Raw genomic sequence first — 16,701 nt, 5'->3', positions numbered from 1 at the left:
GAGGAGAGCAGGGGAAAAACTGCTGCACATGCTTGTCTTGGCCGGCCTGCAGTTTATTGTAAAACACAAGAACATTGTGCCTCCCCTGGTGGAAAAGTAAGCCTGTCCGGGTAGAGGGGGGGGGGGGGGGGGGGGGTAAACACACCCAGGTCTACTGTTTCCACATGTGCCATAGCTACCAGTAAAAAATGACCAGATGACAAAAGACAAAACGTGCCTGTTTCCATTATGGAATTCAGTCTGTGTTGCAGGAGAGAGCGGGGAAACAGTGACGACAAGTTCACGGCTTGGCTTGGTTTTCTAGTTACAAACCCCCCCACCTCAGAAAAAGAAAAAAGAAGAAGAAGAAGAAGACAGAGAGCCACCTGTGAACAGCCAGACCTGGGAAAATGAGACCCAAAGATGAGGTAGATCTGATTTAAGTTAATGCGGTTTTGAACAAAATCACTTTCCAGGGTGAAATCGCAAAACGCTAATGATGAGCCAATCAACGATCAGGTGGTATAACTACTAAATGACGTCACGAACATTATAACCTCATTGTCAAAATCAATAAATATAAACAAAACGTTTATCTGATTTTTTTGTGCGTTTTAGAGCCTCACAGTATAAGGTTTACTTTCTGCCCGCATCACTGGAGAAAGAAATATGCACGCACTGCCCCGGAAGCGCACAGAGGTCTCGCCATGAAGCGGTGTGGGCTGTTTCCAAAGTTAGGAGAGGCGTGGTCAGGGGCGGCTTTCTGGAAGCCCAGCAAGTTTAGGATAAAATGTGGATAAGTGATGCTTTGGCGGCTTTGGTGCAAAAATCCTGAAAGAAGAAAGACCGACCTTCTTTTTCTACTTCTTCTCTTTCCCCCCCAAACTGATGAAAACCGAATGAAGCTACCACATCACATCTTTGATTTACGTGCTATGGCAGCCAGCGACAATCATCACACCGCTCCACCTGAGCTCTGCAACACAAACTGAAGGCGGATTTTTTTTCCCTTCTTCTTGCTACACAAGTTTCATCGCCAGATCTCTGTCACAACCTCAAGGAGTGGGCTTCATTCCAATTCATTAAAGGTAAATTATTTCCAAAGTCTGCACTAAATCACACCACTCCATTTCTGTTTTAATATGCATTACTGTTCACATTTTCCATTAGATATTGGCTCGTTATATCAGCTTCTGTCAGCATCCTTGCTTGCACACACACTTTCAGTGAGAGCCTGTGTTTATACAGGCTTGGTAAAAGCAAATCTACATTATTCACCGTCCTGTACCCTTAACTGCATTCATTGCAGCTGTGCTGTTTACTGTGATTTGTAATGCTGTGTTCTTTCCTTCTAAAGCTTCCCTTTTATTGTTTGGATTTAGGGGGAAAGTTGTAAAAATTGATTTCTTTAATCCAGGCTTAATCCAAACTAGTCATTCCCAGCCTGCCAGCTTACCCTCACTGAACCCCATTAGCTTACCTGTGGCAGCGCACCAGACTAAGTGCCTGCAAGCCAACACACTGTCCTCACCAAGTTCAATATTGACCCAAGTTATTCAGCAAATTTGATACAGGACTCGAACTGCAAAGCTTCCAATTATCATTTCTTTCTCTCCCCCTCTCTCTCCTTCAGGGTCCTTGTCAGCTGACATTGTAGACAAAGTGTGTCTGTGCTGGCACAAAAACATTTTTCAACCCTATCCATCCTGCTCGAGTTTATCGTTATCACCAGCGTGTCCAAGGATGAGGCTTGGGTCCCTGCACCGGCTGAGAGGCGTGTCCTTGCTCCTGCTGCTCCAGACGACAACATCCATGGTGATGCTTCCAAACTCCACAGGCTGGGAGCAGATTTTGGACAAGTATCTGGACGAGGACGGCGACTGGTGGGAGGCCAAACAGAGGGGGAAGAGGGCCATTACTGATAGTGACGCTCAGCTCATCCTGGACCTTCACAACAAGCTCAGAGGCCAAGTTTACCCTCCTGCTTCCAACATGGAGTACATGGTAGGTGGAGGTGTTGTCTGTGCGTCTTCGGTGATTCGTAGTTCATGCAGTTAACGCATGTTTTGACCCTTTTCTGAACTCTCGCACATTTGTGGCCCATATAGCTTAGTGAAATGACCCAGTCACCAGACTGCCTGGCGTTTGTCCCACTTGGCTCACACTTGCAGCATGCCAGCATCTAAGCACCCTCACACATGAGCCCAAACACAAAGAGACACACACACGCTTAACTTTGTACCCACGTGACTTTGGTCATTTTTGCCAGAAGCGAAGAATGTTCACCACCTTGCCAATGATCACATTTCTCCAATGTTTTTTTTTCTCTGTTGTTTTCTTTTACTCATGGTAAGAGATTTGTTTGACTTTATCCTTTGGCCATCACGTGTATGTACAGTGCCAGATCACTTTTCACAGTGCAATTAGAATCTGAGCACGGCACCGGGGCTCGATTTACCAGCTGCCCCTGCCCCCACTCCCCTCACTAAACACACACGGGGGATAGCACACCTTCTGAAACTTAGCAATCCACAAATCTGAAACTTTTCCACAAGCACTACGTGTGTAGGCGCAGCTTGACCACTACAGCGCATTGCCTGCAATAGTTAAAAGGGTAAAAATCAATGCAATGTGCAGAAAGTAATGAGATTTTATCATCTTTTCATCCACGCTTAAAGAGCTATGGAACAAAAGGCAGTATTATTCTGTGGTAAAGGCAAATAAACAGTTCCTGCTGGGGGCAGTTGCTGGACTGTGTAATTGTATAATTGAGAGGTTGGACTTGAGGACCTCTAGTGTGTGTGTGTGTGTGTGTGTGTGTGTGTGTGTGTGTGTGTGTGTGTGTGTGTGTGTGTGTGTGTGTGTGTGTGTGTGTGTGTGTGTGTGTGTGTGTGTGTGTGTGTGTGTGTGTGTGTGTGTGTGTGTGTGTGTGTGACGCTCAGCCAGGCTGGCTTTTGGTTAAGGCCCACGCTAGTGGAGAAATGCTGAGCCAGCAGCACACAGCTCTTTTCTACTGTCTCCTGTTACACTTGGCTGTTTTTTTTTTTTCTTAGCTGCAGGGGCACCCAGGGGTGAAATATGGAAAGGCAAGCAACAAGAGTATGTGAGGTGAAGGAGAATGAAAGTTAGCAAGAAATGCAAGATGAAGTGAAATACAGGTGTAAAAAAAGAAAAAAAAACATCATAAAAGAGTTTTTTTTAATAGGAAGAGGAGGCAGCATGAGACAGATGGAGGGAGAGAAAGCATCGCAAAACAGGTGTCAAAGTAACTGAAGTGAAGGGGAGAAAAGAGGAAATGAGCAAAAAGGAAAAAAAACTCTGAAGGGGCACGCAGTTAGGAGAGACGGCAGCATGCAAGAATAGGCACCGAAATCTCATGTGCGGTTTTGTAGATGTCAGTGTGTTTCAGACAAAAGCTGTTCAGGTCATATGTAGAGCAGGTCTTTTGGTGATTTTTAGCCCTTTATTTTTAAAAGGGTGCTCCGTACTCCTCCGATTTTCCTTTGGTCCGTGTTGAACTGCTGTCACCTTTCAGAAACCTCACAACTTCACTGTACTGGAAGACTTCATAGACATGCTCTCCTGCTCTCCTGACACACTCAGGCATGCAGACACACACACACACACACACACACACACACACACACACACACACACACACACACACACATCCGCACACATAACCATTTGCCCATCAGCTCTGTTATTGTCTGCCATTGTATTAAACCACAACCCGAGTGACCCTCTGTGGCAATCATGACAGAGACTCAGAGATAACATCAATTCAAATCCCCCTCTTTCCTCCCCCTTATCGGCTTCTTTTTCTTGCCCTCCCTCTCTCTCTCTTTCTGCCTCCCCTCTCCCTTATCCCTGTGGCTCCGTTCCCATTCTGTCATTATCCAAGACAGAGGCCCAAAAAATTCCCCGGATGAGCATTCACACTCTGTAGCGGTCCACAAAGCTTCGGTAGGAGGACCGCGTTTCTGCCGCTCACTCAAATGTTGACCCCGCAGGTATAAACAGAGACGTGTCAGCGTTTGAAGCCCTGTAAGACAAACAAATGGCATCCTGGGAGAAAGAGCCCCACCTGCCTTGATGTTTAACTTGGCTTTGCTGGTCTGCGCTCAGGTCTGAGGTTACAGTGATGTTAGCAATGGATGATAAATGAATGGGTTCTGCTGCCAAATGTCGAGCCTTTTAAATCATTGATGCGTAATGTATTTAAAAAAACCAAAGAAGCACAATAACAAAACAATAAAAAAAGCAGGATAATACATTTTCACTGGGTTAATGTCTACGGCTATATGGACGAGCATCTGATGCAACGTTTCTTGCACTGGATGGTTCAGAAGTCATACACCAGCCCGGAGATGAATTCCCTCCAGTGTGTGTGTGTGTGTGTGTGTGTGTGTGTCTGTTTTTTATTACAGGTTTGCTCAATCACAAGGCGTGGGGAAGAGAGCATCTGCCACAGGTGCTTAAAGCACATCCAGTAAATCCTATGTACAGTAATTTGGAACAATCCACCCTGAATTACTTATAAAACTCCTTTAAAACTTTAAAACTTAAAACTACTTTAAAACTCCTGCAAAGCCTAAAAGACAAAATAACGGAAAATATGCTCTCTTGGGACCTCACCTGCACTGGTTGCCGAAAACAAGTGGCACTCTCGTTGGAGTCCAAATAGCATTGTCTATAAAAACATTTAAGGAGCTATGACCACAGCCTGCAGTGGCACTGTTTGGTGACAGAGATGGACAGGTTTGGAGAGCATCCCCTGTGTTTGATTGTCTTTGGCATTCCCTGACTTATTGAAAATACTTTCCGATTCCTTTTTGTGAAACTTGAGCCGTTACGCTTATTGGCACATCCTTCAAACCACCTGTTCAGAGGATTTTTTTTTTTGAGGGGGGGGGGGTGATTTACGGAGGTCATCCAAGTGCTCTTTTATCCTCTAGACAATGCCATGAACTGAGGCCAACATTCCCCTACGCTGACTTAAAACACTTTGGCCTTCCATCCAGTCCTGACTCATCAGCCTTTTTTTTTAAAAGTCTGTAGAACCTCTGAAAGCCATCCTTCACTGCCTCCTCCAACGCCTGTCATGCGTTTCGAGCTACGGTTTGGCCAGCTCGCAATTCCGTCTGTTGAAACGGCTTCCTGTCATTTGGTTCATCTGCAAAACACTGGCTGCGTAACTCCTTCTGCAATTTTGCAAATGCGATTTTCTCACCCAGCAATGATTTGCTTTGCATTGTTGCTCAAACCATGCCCCCTGTTACAGCACAATAATAGGGAGATAATGGTGTTTGCTCGGCGACAACATTCAAACAGTGGTCAGCCCCGGGAACTTTGATATGAGCTGGTGGGAGCTAGAATGCACTGCATGAATAATTGCATGCCATCTCAAGCTGCATATATTGCTGTGGGAGTCCAAAGCTCTCAGTACACTTGCTTAATATAATGCCAAGATTATAAACATTGCTCTTCCTGCAAATGCTCACTATGAATGGGTTGCAATTGCACTTTTCATAAATATTTCGGGGAATGTCATCATAAAACTTTTTGGACCATTGACTCCAATGACGACTCAGTAATGTGTGATAGAATAAAGAACGGCATGGGTATAAAAATGAGCAGAGACACATTTACACAAACTGAGGATACACATCTTTCCTTTAATTTGTCTTATTATTTTTCCCCTTGTTGTTGACTATTGTTGCTATACCGTTAAGATTTGTATTGCTGTAAATTAAGTTACCCATTTGCATCCCATTGTTCTCACCAAATCATATCACGCCTTCTGTTTTCTTTTCCCCCAGCTTTGGTTTCCCAATTCCCATGTCTGTTCCCTGCTTTTCAGTATTATTCAGCATGCACCATTGATTATGAGCAGGAAACTCACACTTGCAAAGGAAGTAGCCCTCTGGGCCTTTGGTATAGAATCAGAAAAAAAAAAACTGCCACAAATGAAGTGTTAAGCGAAATAAACAATGCAGTGTGCACGGCGCTGAAAGACTCAAGCAGAGGAGGTGTTTTTCTTTACGGCCCCGCGGAACTGTGGTCGAAGTGGGTGGTGGGCGGGGTGGTTCGCGGTTACAAGGCCTCCCCTGCTGGGCGAACTGTGCAAACAGCAGCAGCTTGACAAGCCAGCTGTACTCTGTACAGACTCAACAGCTGAAAAATATGTGTCTCGGTCAACACTTTCTCAACCTGCTTTCACTGCAACTTTTCAGGACAGTGGAATGAGTTTCTCAGCTGGACGGTGCCGCTTATTTTATCATTATTTAAGACGTGCCTCGAGATCATCGCACATCACGTCTTTGTGATACAAACTGTAATCTCCAAGAGCTCCGAGAAGCTGCAGCCAGAATTTTGGGTTCTTTTTCAGGCTTGAAGCCTATTGTAGTTGCGGTCACAGTAAAATGTTTTAAGACACAGAACCACCAATTTAGCACTGCATACTGTATTTCACTGCTTATCAGTCTTTTTTTTTTTTTTTGCACAAGGATGTCATTCTTTGAGAAGAATCAAAGGGAAAATATGCAGATATAAATCAAACTAGAGTTGACTGGTCTCCATTATCCTGCCAAAAAAAGGGATACGCAACAGATAAGGCAACACCGACATTTATTTGCGGCTCACTGCAAGCAGAGGTCACGTCTGAGCGCAGATAGGGTTTCAGGTAAACAAATTCTCATTCCTGTTTTAGCCCCGCGTCTGTCACTCAACATCTGACCTTATTGTACAAGAACGACCACAGGCAACCGCAGGAGAGGTTGCTGTAACTCTGCATCCTTCTATTGACGATGAATTTTTATGTGTTTGTTCAGTTATGTAACCTTCCCACAAGGCTCTGTTTTAAAAACTGACATTCCGCTCTGCAGTATCACGTTGGCATCGCTGATTTTTAACAAATGCGTTTAACGGGAAGAAACAGCTGAAGAAACTGCTCTGAGTTAAGAGTTAATTTGCAGCACTGCCAGACATCCTGTTGCTAAGTAGGTGTGCGGGGCAGTTGTTTCTAGAGGGACGGACAGTGGAGGTGGTTGGTGGAAGTTGAGGGGGGTTATTTTAGTATGGTTAGTGGATGAGATTTCAGTGAAGGTAAGCTGAATTCCAGGCCCCAACGTGTGAAATGCAAATATTTCTGACACCTTCACCCATATACTACTAATACATGCGCTCACACCCACTAATGCACATCAACTAATAGACTTTCTGGCAGAAACCTGTTATACAAGTCATCCCACACTGGAACTGGGAGTAAACGAACACACGCCGTCCTTCAGAGGAAGTACAGTTGGTGTTTTTCTAGCATTTTTATAGTAGAATATAGGTCAGCAGGGAGGAAGGACACTCTTTGCATTCCCAGAAAACCCCAGAATGGGAATACGATCCCTTAGTATCCAACCAGAGCTAAACTTGACTGAGAGGGCAACTCACAGAGGGAAAGTGAAACAAAAGCATGTACCCAGTCATCTCACTAGAGACATATGGAAGTTATTACTAAACCCCCCCCCCCCCCTTTTTTTTTTTTTTTTAAACTTCCACGACTTCCAAAACTTCCAACTTCCAAGAAAAGTCAGCTGAGTCGAAGTAAGAAAGGCAAAAAGCTTTACTGCAGCAGCAGCAGCTCCTAGTTTCTCTTCCTTATCATCATAGGTTGAAATGGTGTGCTATTTCCCCTCATGTTACTGACCACAGAGCAGTGTTTCTCTAAGCTCCTTTACCCTATAACACATTGAACTGGTTTATGCATTTTATCACCATTTTGTTACTTTTATAATCCAGGAAACTCATTTCTCCATCTCGCCTCGTGCAGGTGTGGGACACAGAGTTGGAACGTACTGCAGAGGAGTGGGCAGAGACGTGTCTGTGGGAGCACGGTCCCGCCGGCTTGCTGCCGCAGATTGGACAGAATCTGGGGGCACACTGGGGAAGGTAAATAATCTGTTATTACAGACAGTTTATGCTATCAAACACTAAAATTAAATACGTTTGGAGACTTCAAAAGGTTTTCAAAGTGCTCTGTTCTACTTTAAGTGACCAAGTAAGCTGTAGTATAAAAATCTGGTGATGATCGAGGCTGTTTGGATACAATGAAGTCACTCGGATGGTCAGCAACAGTACTCGGGCAGGCTGACATTTAAACAACGTTCAGTTGATACTAAAGGGCTCGAAGTGTCCAAGGAAAATATCAACGCAACATTACACCACCAGCAGACTGAACTGTTGATGGAAGCAAGGACGGCTCTATGCTTTTGTGTTATTTACACCACCATTTAACACCAGACACAGCAGAAATCAAGACTTATCAGGTCAGACAGTTTTTCTTCTATTGTCCAATGTTGGCGAGCCTGTGTGAATTGTAGCCTCGGTTTCCTGTTCTTAGCTGACAGGGGTGGCACCCAGTGTGGTCCTCTACTGTTGTAGCCCATCTGCTTCAAGGTTTTGATGTGCTGTGCGTTCAGAGATGCTGCTCTGCCTACGTTGTTGGTAACAGGTGGTTATTTGAGTTACTGTTGCATTCCTGTCAGCTCAAAGCATCCTGGCTGCTCTCTTCTGACCTCTGGCATCAAACAGCCATTTTTGAACAGAGAACTGCTGCTCACTGGATATTTTCTGGTTTTTGGACCTTTCTTTGCAAACCCTAGAGATAGGGTTGTGTTGGAAAATTCCAGTAGATCAGCAATTTCTGAAATATTCCAAGCAGCCTGTCACGGAAAACCATGCCACGTCCAAAGTCTCTTAAATCACCCTGTTTCTCTATTCTGATTGGCAGATAAGACATTTGCATTAACAAGCACTTGAACATTCACAAGTAATAAGGTGGCCGGCGAGTGTACAATATGTTACCCATGACTGGCATTTACCTGCTGCGAATGAGACGTCAAACACACACTGTGGCATATATGCGAGTGGACTCAGACTTAACACAGATTTCTTTGCTCCTTTATTTCACTCAGTCTCCTGCAGAGCTCCAGAAAACAGCGCTGCTTCACACAAGAGACGCTTGTTCTGCATCTAATCATATCACTCCACAGTCGAGATGTCTGCTTAATTCTAATCAGATTAACTGGCAACACCTGGTGCCAGATCAGTGTCCTTGGTTACTGAGCACAAATGTTGATTTTCAGTTAGAGCACTCTGTTTGCCAGTGGATGATAACTATAGGTGGCACTACATGGGTTTATTAAGTGTGCTTGCCTCAGAGTTCTTGTGTCAAAACAAATCAAGCACTGCTTATCTAATGCTCGGCCATATTTACCATATACATATATATATATACATATATATATATGCATTTTAACATAACTGAATATCCGAGCACTGAGAGCTTATACAGTATATTACAAGACTTAAAAAGACAGTTGTAGTGAGCAGTGAAGAGCTTAATGCCAACATCTACACCAAAGGACTCATAAGACACAAGATATGTTGCTTGGAACATTATAATCATAGATGTGCTTACTGATCTCTCCAGGTATCGTCCACCCACGTCCCATGTTCAGGCTTGGTATGATGAAGTGAAAGACTACTCCTTCCCTTACCCTCAAGAGTGTAATCCCTACTGTCCCTTCAGGTGCTCTGGCCCAGTTTGCACACATTACACACAGGTAGCTATGGATCATGACTTCTGGAAACCTTACAAAGGTGCAATGAGAACATTTAAGTCATCTGTTTCTGCTTCTCCGTATTGTCCTTCTTTTGTAGCTTGTCTGGGCTACCAGCAGTCGAATTGGCTGTGCAATCAACTTGTGTTACAACATGAACGTGTGGGGGCAGATCTGGGCCAAAGCCGTCTATCTTGTCTGCAACTATTCACCGAAGTAAGCAGATATGTTGTGTACCAGCACTGTGAAGAGTTAATTATAGTGTCAGGCCGTTTTGATGTGACATCACAGCGATCACTTGTAGTTAAAGCAGTCCTGGTTTGTCTGTGTTCAGTAGTTTTTGTTTGATGTTCCATGTGCACAGGGGAAACTGGTGGGGCCATGCACCTTACAAACATGGGACCCCGTGCTCTTCTTGTCCCCCCAGCTATGGAGGAGGATGCAAAGACAACCTCTGCTACAAAGGTAAGAAAAAGCCACACATAGAGAGAGGGAGACAGAAGTCGGTGCAAATAACTCATTATCATGCCTTGATTTCTGTTTTATTTAAGGGCAAGATGACAATTCATATCCACTGCAAGAGGAAACTGAAGAGAACAACTTTATTGAACCAGAGGTCCCCCGTACCACAAATCCCCGGGCTCGGGCCTCCAGACCTGAGCCTCCCAGTTTCCCCGCTCCAGCCCCTACGCAGCCCCCCGCAGAGGACCTGCAGAAGAATGAAATGGTCAACACACAGCAGATGTGTAAGCTGCCATTTGACTGTTTATTTTGGATCAGGTTTCCTCTCGAAATGGGGGGTGTACAATATGGTTTTAGGTCTGGGAGGTGCAGAGAGTGGAAGTGGAGGACAATATGTGCTGCAAAAGAAAAAGGAAACCTGTAGCTGCTTGCTCAGTATTGAGCTAGCGATACTGAATAATAAGTGCAAGAAGTAGACTTTGACCTTAAATATTTTTCTTGCAATTTATCTTAAATTGCTTTGATGCTGTATAGTCCTTATCTGTCATCTCCATGATTAACCCTGGCACTTTCTGGAGTCTACTCAATATTGCAAGTCACTCTTTGGAGCAGAGAGGGGAGGTCTATTTTAGCATGAGCCCCTGAGTGTGTGTTTGTTTTTGGCTTGCTGAGAAGTGTTGAGGGGTGAGAGCGGCTCGCTGTGGTTTTTAAATGGCTTCCTCTCTGCAGCACATTAAGGCCTGTGCTTGTAAGATGAGACACATCCTCTAGTTTTGCTGACCACCCTGAACCTGAATTCTTGTCTTTTATTCTTGAAGCGTCTCCACTTGAGTCTTTTAAGAACTAGTCATCTGCATCGGAGCCGCTAGTTCACACATGCTGTTTCCTGCAGGAGAACTCAAAGACCTCTGTGTTTATGTGTTACAGCCCAGCTAGTGACCTGTGACACTAAGCTTCGGGATCAGTGCAAAGGAACAACATGCAATAGGTACAGTGAAGGCGAAGCATTAATAGGGTGCGGTGCAGAATGTACAGTTCACATATTCACATGGTTATTTTTGCATTGACACACAGATACGAGTGCCCAGCTGGATGCCTAGATGCTACAGGAAAAGTAGTTGGCACAGTGTACTATGAAATGGTGAGTGTACATGTAGCTAGTGTACTCTGAGGGAAGATTAAAAAAGATTTGGACGCTTCAGTGTCTTTTCACGAGGTGTGCAAGATGAAGCTTTGGGGAAAAAGATGTTTTGTACTTTGAGGATACGTCTTAGTGCTTATTTATCCAAATTTCTTACTAAATACAGTATAAATGGTGTCTCTTTTTATCTCTTTTATTGCAGCAATCCAGTGTGTGCAGAGCTGGTCTACATGCTGGTGTCATAGATAATGATGGAGGATGGATGGATGTAACAAGGCAAGGAAGAAAGGACTTTTTTATCAAATCCTACAAGAATGGCGTCCAGTCACTTGGGTGAGACGGCAATAAATTTACACCAATGACAACTGATAGTTAAATATAATGAAAGTGAATAGAAATAATAACATCTAATGTTGCTGTATTCATTTTCCCCTTGACAGAAAATATCAAAGTGCTAACTCCTTCACAGTCTCCAGAGTGACAGGTTAGTCTGTCATGCTGTGCATGTAGATATGTTGTCATTTGTTTCCAGCTTCTCATTATGGGCTTTGCCGACACCCGCTGTGTTTCCTTCTTACAGTCAAAGCCATCACATGTGAAACCACAGTTGCACAACTGTGTCCATACGAAAGGCCTGTAAAACACTGTCCAAGGTATGCACCTCCCTGTATCGCACACTCTCTCTGGTTATCAGAGCTGCCTAGCATCATGTCTGTTCATCATTCGTCTTAGGTTATACTGCCCGAGAAACTGTGTAGAAGAGAATCCTCACATATCCAGAGTGATCGGTACCAGAATATACTCTGATGTAAGTCCCTGTTTTTGAAGCGGAACTTGTCAGACACTAATTCACACTACTTTGGGGCTGTCAGCATTTTAGAGACAGAAATGAATGAACATTTCTGACATGTTTTCCTTCCTCTTGCATGCTCCTGTAGAAGTCCAGTATATGTCGAGCGGCCGTCCACGCTGGAGTCATCAGGAACGATGTGGGTGGTTACATCGATGTGATGCCAGTGGACAAGCGAAAACACTACATCGCCTCGTACCAGAATGGCATTTCCTCAGAGAGGTATTGGATGACTAACCTCACAATCTTATAAGAGGGGAAAATAAATAATAAAATAAATAAATATATATGTGTATAGATAGATAGATGGAAAATAGTTATATACACAATAAAAGAAGGACAAAATAAATAATGCATAACAGTATCCTATCTCTGTTTTATAATACCAATATAGATATATTGTTTGGGGGGGGTTTGCTGGTCCTGTGTCAGCATTCAGCCTTAATACATGACAGGAAAGTGAAGAGGTTAATGCACTTGCACCCAGAGTGGAGCAGTAAGAAATCAATGCCTCTCAGGTATCTACTCTCCTCTCCTTCTGGACCTAATCATTTGAAGATGCAGGCAGTTACATCCTGTATGCAGTGCACGTGGTAGAGTCATTTGCATTCTTGTAGTTTAAAATAATGAATTGCTTGGCAATTAGTGTACACAAGAGGAGTGCATCTTCGTGTAGTTCTAGACGTGGTTTGCTTTCTGGTAGTAGGTCAAAAAGGACGACCAATAGACAAGGATTTAAAGCTTAATATAGTTAAACAGAAAAATTTAAAAGGACAGAAATAAAAAGTTAATGCGTGTAACCGAGGAAACAGGGTCTTGTTACCATTTATCTCAAAGGGGGTCAATACTGAATCCGATTTTAGATAATTTTCTTGCTTGGTTCTAACAGGAAAGTGGATGAATTAATGCAAATCAGGTTGAGGAAAGAAGCTGCAAGGATTTATGAAGGATTTATGTGTAAAACATCTCATTTATTTGGTAGAAACGGATCTGGTTACTTGTACGGTCACTTGTAATCTAAATGAATCTGTGAAATGGCGTTCGATTGCTCTAATTTGCTACATGGTATAGAAAGAGAAGTCGTCATCACCGACAAGCTGACTTGCTGCATTTGAAGTTGCTGTGTTGCTGAATATTTATTAAATATAATACAGCTGAAAAGTAGCCAGCATCACAAAAGCTAAAAAGATGAAATATATGTAGCACAGACAACAAATATCTGCAAAGAAATTTCTGTCTGTGTTTGTTTCTTTGTCTCTCAACTCCTCTTGGACCAACAGGAGTTGAGCGACCAAACTTTGCACACAGGTTTATCTTAGTCCTCTGAAAGTTCTTACCTATATCAAATATTATGACATCATCATGTTGCCTAGCAATTAATTAAAATAATCTGTTTCAGCAATTATGCAGCTATAACATCTTGTAAAAACATTGTGTCATTTTAATTTCAGAACAAAAACATCATTTATATCCATAAAAGTTAAATTAGGTGTGATATGTTATAATGCCGTCACATTGCTTGGCAGTCAGCTAACAATGGGCTGGAATGGCCTGTTTGTAATCTTTTACTCACCCACAATGCTGGTTGCTAATGCTTACATCCGCATTAGCAACCAGCAATATTAAGAAGCTGAAATGACCAATTTTTAGCATATAAAGAACATCTAGCGTCTCTGTTGTTTTTGTCTCCCCCTTCTGGCAGCAAGAATAATTACATAAACACAGCTGACAATAGTTAATAACTTATTATAAACATCTTTTTTAGACACTAATTCTTTCTCTGAACGAGTTCCTTTTCTGTCTAGAGCACCAGAAACTTTCCTTTTCTTTGGGTGTTTCTACCACACTGAGCTGATATATTCTTTTCTATCCTGCTCTGTGGTTTCTCCCTTCTTTAGTTTTGGCAAACCGGTTATTTTTTTGATAATACAAAATTCATCTCTACTGGAGTGCCAGCATGGGAATGTCACCACAGATGCCAGATTCAAAACTCTGGTATACTGGAAAATACACATCCATTTACATGGTTTAATCAGCACTGTGTGAACCCACTTGGCGAGTGCTCGGATGTAACAGCTGGTCATGTATATGTAACAGCTTCTCACTCCAGCTTTAACAATGCCACAGCCAAGGACAGCAATATACATAAGATGAAACGCCTCAGCTAGTTTGCAAATAGAGCACTTCATCATCGACATAGGGGTGTACATCTGCTTATACTGCCCCAACATTTTTCATTTGTCTAATCCGACGAAGAGGGTTGAGAGTAGATTACCTTGTTTGGTGCCATGTGCTAACACAGAGTAGGAAACAAGAGATATCACTGGTTTTTACGGTGGCTGTTGGAATGTTAAGAAGCTTAAAGTGGCCTATAAAGTACTCAAACAAATTCAAATCTGTGCTGTGTAACGCTGTCTTCTGAATGTAGAAGAATCAGCAGATGTGATCTTTGAGTCTGAAGACTCAAAGTGTCTCTGATATAAAATTTGAGATAGCTGTTATTAAATTCTCCTGCAAGCTAAGGTATTGCTATGCTAATAAGGTGAAAGCTTGTGTTGAATTTATGCTGCACCACCTTGCAACAATATTAAGGCCACAGGTTCATACCAGCCACTCTTCAAAGTGACCTAGATACAGTGTAGTCTGTTCCAGTTTTTAAGAGAAATTAAATTGCCCCTACTGTGGTCTGCAGAATCACTACACTTCCCATGACCTATGTAGAGGGGAGACTTGCATTCACAGCCTCATTCATTCAAAGCCCTTTCCTCCTCCTTTTCATCTCCTTGCTCTTACCATGCCTGTCGCCACTTAATTTATCTTTGTCACTCTGCTAAGATACCTGACGTCTGCCCATCACTTATCTGTGTCCCTTACCTTTACAACATGTCTGTCTTTGCTGGGTGACCACATGAAGTTCCTCGTGTTTGTGTATTAATGGGTGGTTTACCTGTTTTTTTTTTTTTTTTTTTCACTGAACTTCAGCCTCCATCTGTTTGTGTGCTGTCTGTCATCAGAACGTCAGACAGCACACCGCCACGGACATTTCTCCACAAAACCAGTCGATCTGTTTGTGTGTGTCTGTCATGTAGGCTGGGACATGTTCTGTATCTGACACATGCAGCACCCAGACTCACTCTCCCTCTTGTTGTTCTCCTTCCCCGCAGCCTTCAAAACCCTCCCGGAGGGAAGGCGTTCCGGGTGTTCGCTGTGATTTGAGAGCCCCAGAGGGCAGCTTCACCAAACAGAAAATCGCACTTGTGCTGTTGAAAAGGTGGTAATCAAGCCATGTTGTCAAACTCAATGACTGAAATGTTTCTGGCTTTCCTACACTACACGGGTTAGAGGTTGTCACTATGGCAACGGAAGCCCAGCAACAAAAAAGAAACTTGACATGCACGCAATGAGAACCATGAGTTTTTGTCAGCTTTAGCAGGAAATGTTAAAAACTGTAAATATTGCTGATTACTTTGTTGTACAAATTTGTTAATATAGTATTACATTTGTATTGCCTTTGTAGCAAATATCTGTGTATGAATATTAATTATAGAAATGTATTATATGACCTTATAATGGCACTTCAGAGATAATATCACTTTTATATTAAGTCTGGCACATTTATTGGTGCTTTTGCTACATTTTGTACTTCTGGATTGGGGAAATTTGTTATTCATTTATTTTTGTATGGTTAGACACTATATCATTATAACTTGTAAAGGATGCTGCTATATGTTTTAAGTATTGTTGCTGTGATCACCTGTTCGATAAATTTCTTTGTAATTTTCCAGAAAATGTGGTTTAGTTCAAACTACCTGCAGGTCGGGAAGTATGCTCATCTCTCCGGGGTTCACCATTCACCTTTCATTTTGAATTTTATTTTACCGGATGTCGTTGCTCCAAAGAAAAATGATGCCCAGTTAGTAATCGTTTTTGACACTGATACAGAGAAACAAAAATACGTCTTAAAAATCTCATACAGTATGTCGTGCAGTATAAAATATGCTTTCTTTTAAGCTGTAGTCGTTACAATGGGCAAGCAACTCTATTCTCATCTCTGTTTTCCTTGCGTCTAGATTTTCCTAACTTGGGATTGTTAGGAAAAGTTCATTTTGCAATAAAACAACAGAATGACCACACATTTCTATTAGCCACTTTCTTTTTCCATTTTAAGTCTGTTAAAGTTAACTTGATTTAAAAAGCTGTTTGCATTATACATTGATTGTCCTGAGTTGAACCCCATTTGCCTTCAAAACTAGCTCCACTCAACATGGCGTTGGAAACAATCCTCACAGTTTTTAGTCCATATTGACACGATAGCATGACGCAGCAGCTGCTAATGTTTTATCTGTGCATCCATGATGCAAATCTCCTGTTTCCCAACATCCCAAAGGTGCTCTAGTGGATTGAGATCTGGTTATGATGGATGCCATTTGAATACCGTGAAATCATTGTCATGTTCAAGAATCCAGTTTGAGATGATGTGCCATGGTGTGTTATCCTGCTGGGAGGAGAAAATGGGTACACTGTGGTCACAAAGGGCTGGAAACGGTCAGCTAAAATACTCAGGTAGACTCTTGTGTTTAAGTGATTCTCATTTGGTTGAGAAAAATCCCCCACACCATTACACCACCAGTATGAACTGGATGTTTTCATGT

At 42.7% G+C, this 16,701-nt stretch overlaps 1 protein-coding gene across 1 annotated transcript; it reads left to right on the top strand.

Annotated features, from left to right (window-relative positions):
- The first annotated feature begins 785 nt into the window (after positions 1-785).
- crispld1a (cysteine-rich secretory protein LCCL domain containing 1a) lies at positions 786-16,184 on the top strand. Its single transcript, XM_026180048.2, has 15 exons — positions 786-1,067; positions 1,613-1,983; positions 7,805-7,923; positions 9,467-9,599; positions 9,697-9,812; positions 9,961-10,061; positions 10,148-10,342; positions 10,986-11,046; positions 11,133-11,199; positions 11,402-11,532; positions 11,640-11,683; positions 11,780-11,852; positions 11,932-12,007; positions 12,138-12,271; positions 15,214-16,184. Exons 2-15 carry the CDS (start codon positions 1,723-1,725, stop codon positions 15,263-15,265), a joined length of 1,563 nt encoding a protein of 520 aa, XP_026035833.1. The 5' UTR covers positions 786-1,067; positions 1,613-1,722; the 3' UTR covers positions 15,266-16,184.
- Positions 16,185-16,701: the final 517 nt, after the last annotated feature.

This window comes from Astatotilapia calliptera, chromosome 9, assembly GCF_964374335.1.
Source record: "Astatotilapia calliptera chromosome 9, fAstCal68.1, whole genome shotgun sequence".
NCBI lineage: Eukaryota > Metazoa > Chordata > Actinopteri > Cichliformes > Cichlidae > Astatotilapia > Astatotilapia calliptera.
Note: the sequence above shows the minus strand (reverse complement) of the source record. Positions and strands in the feature narration are given on the sequence as shown.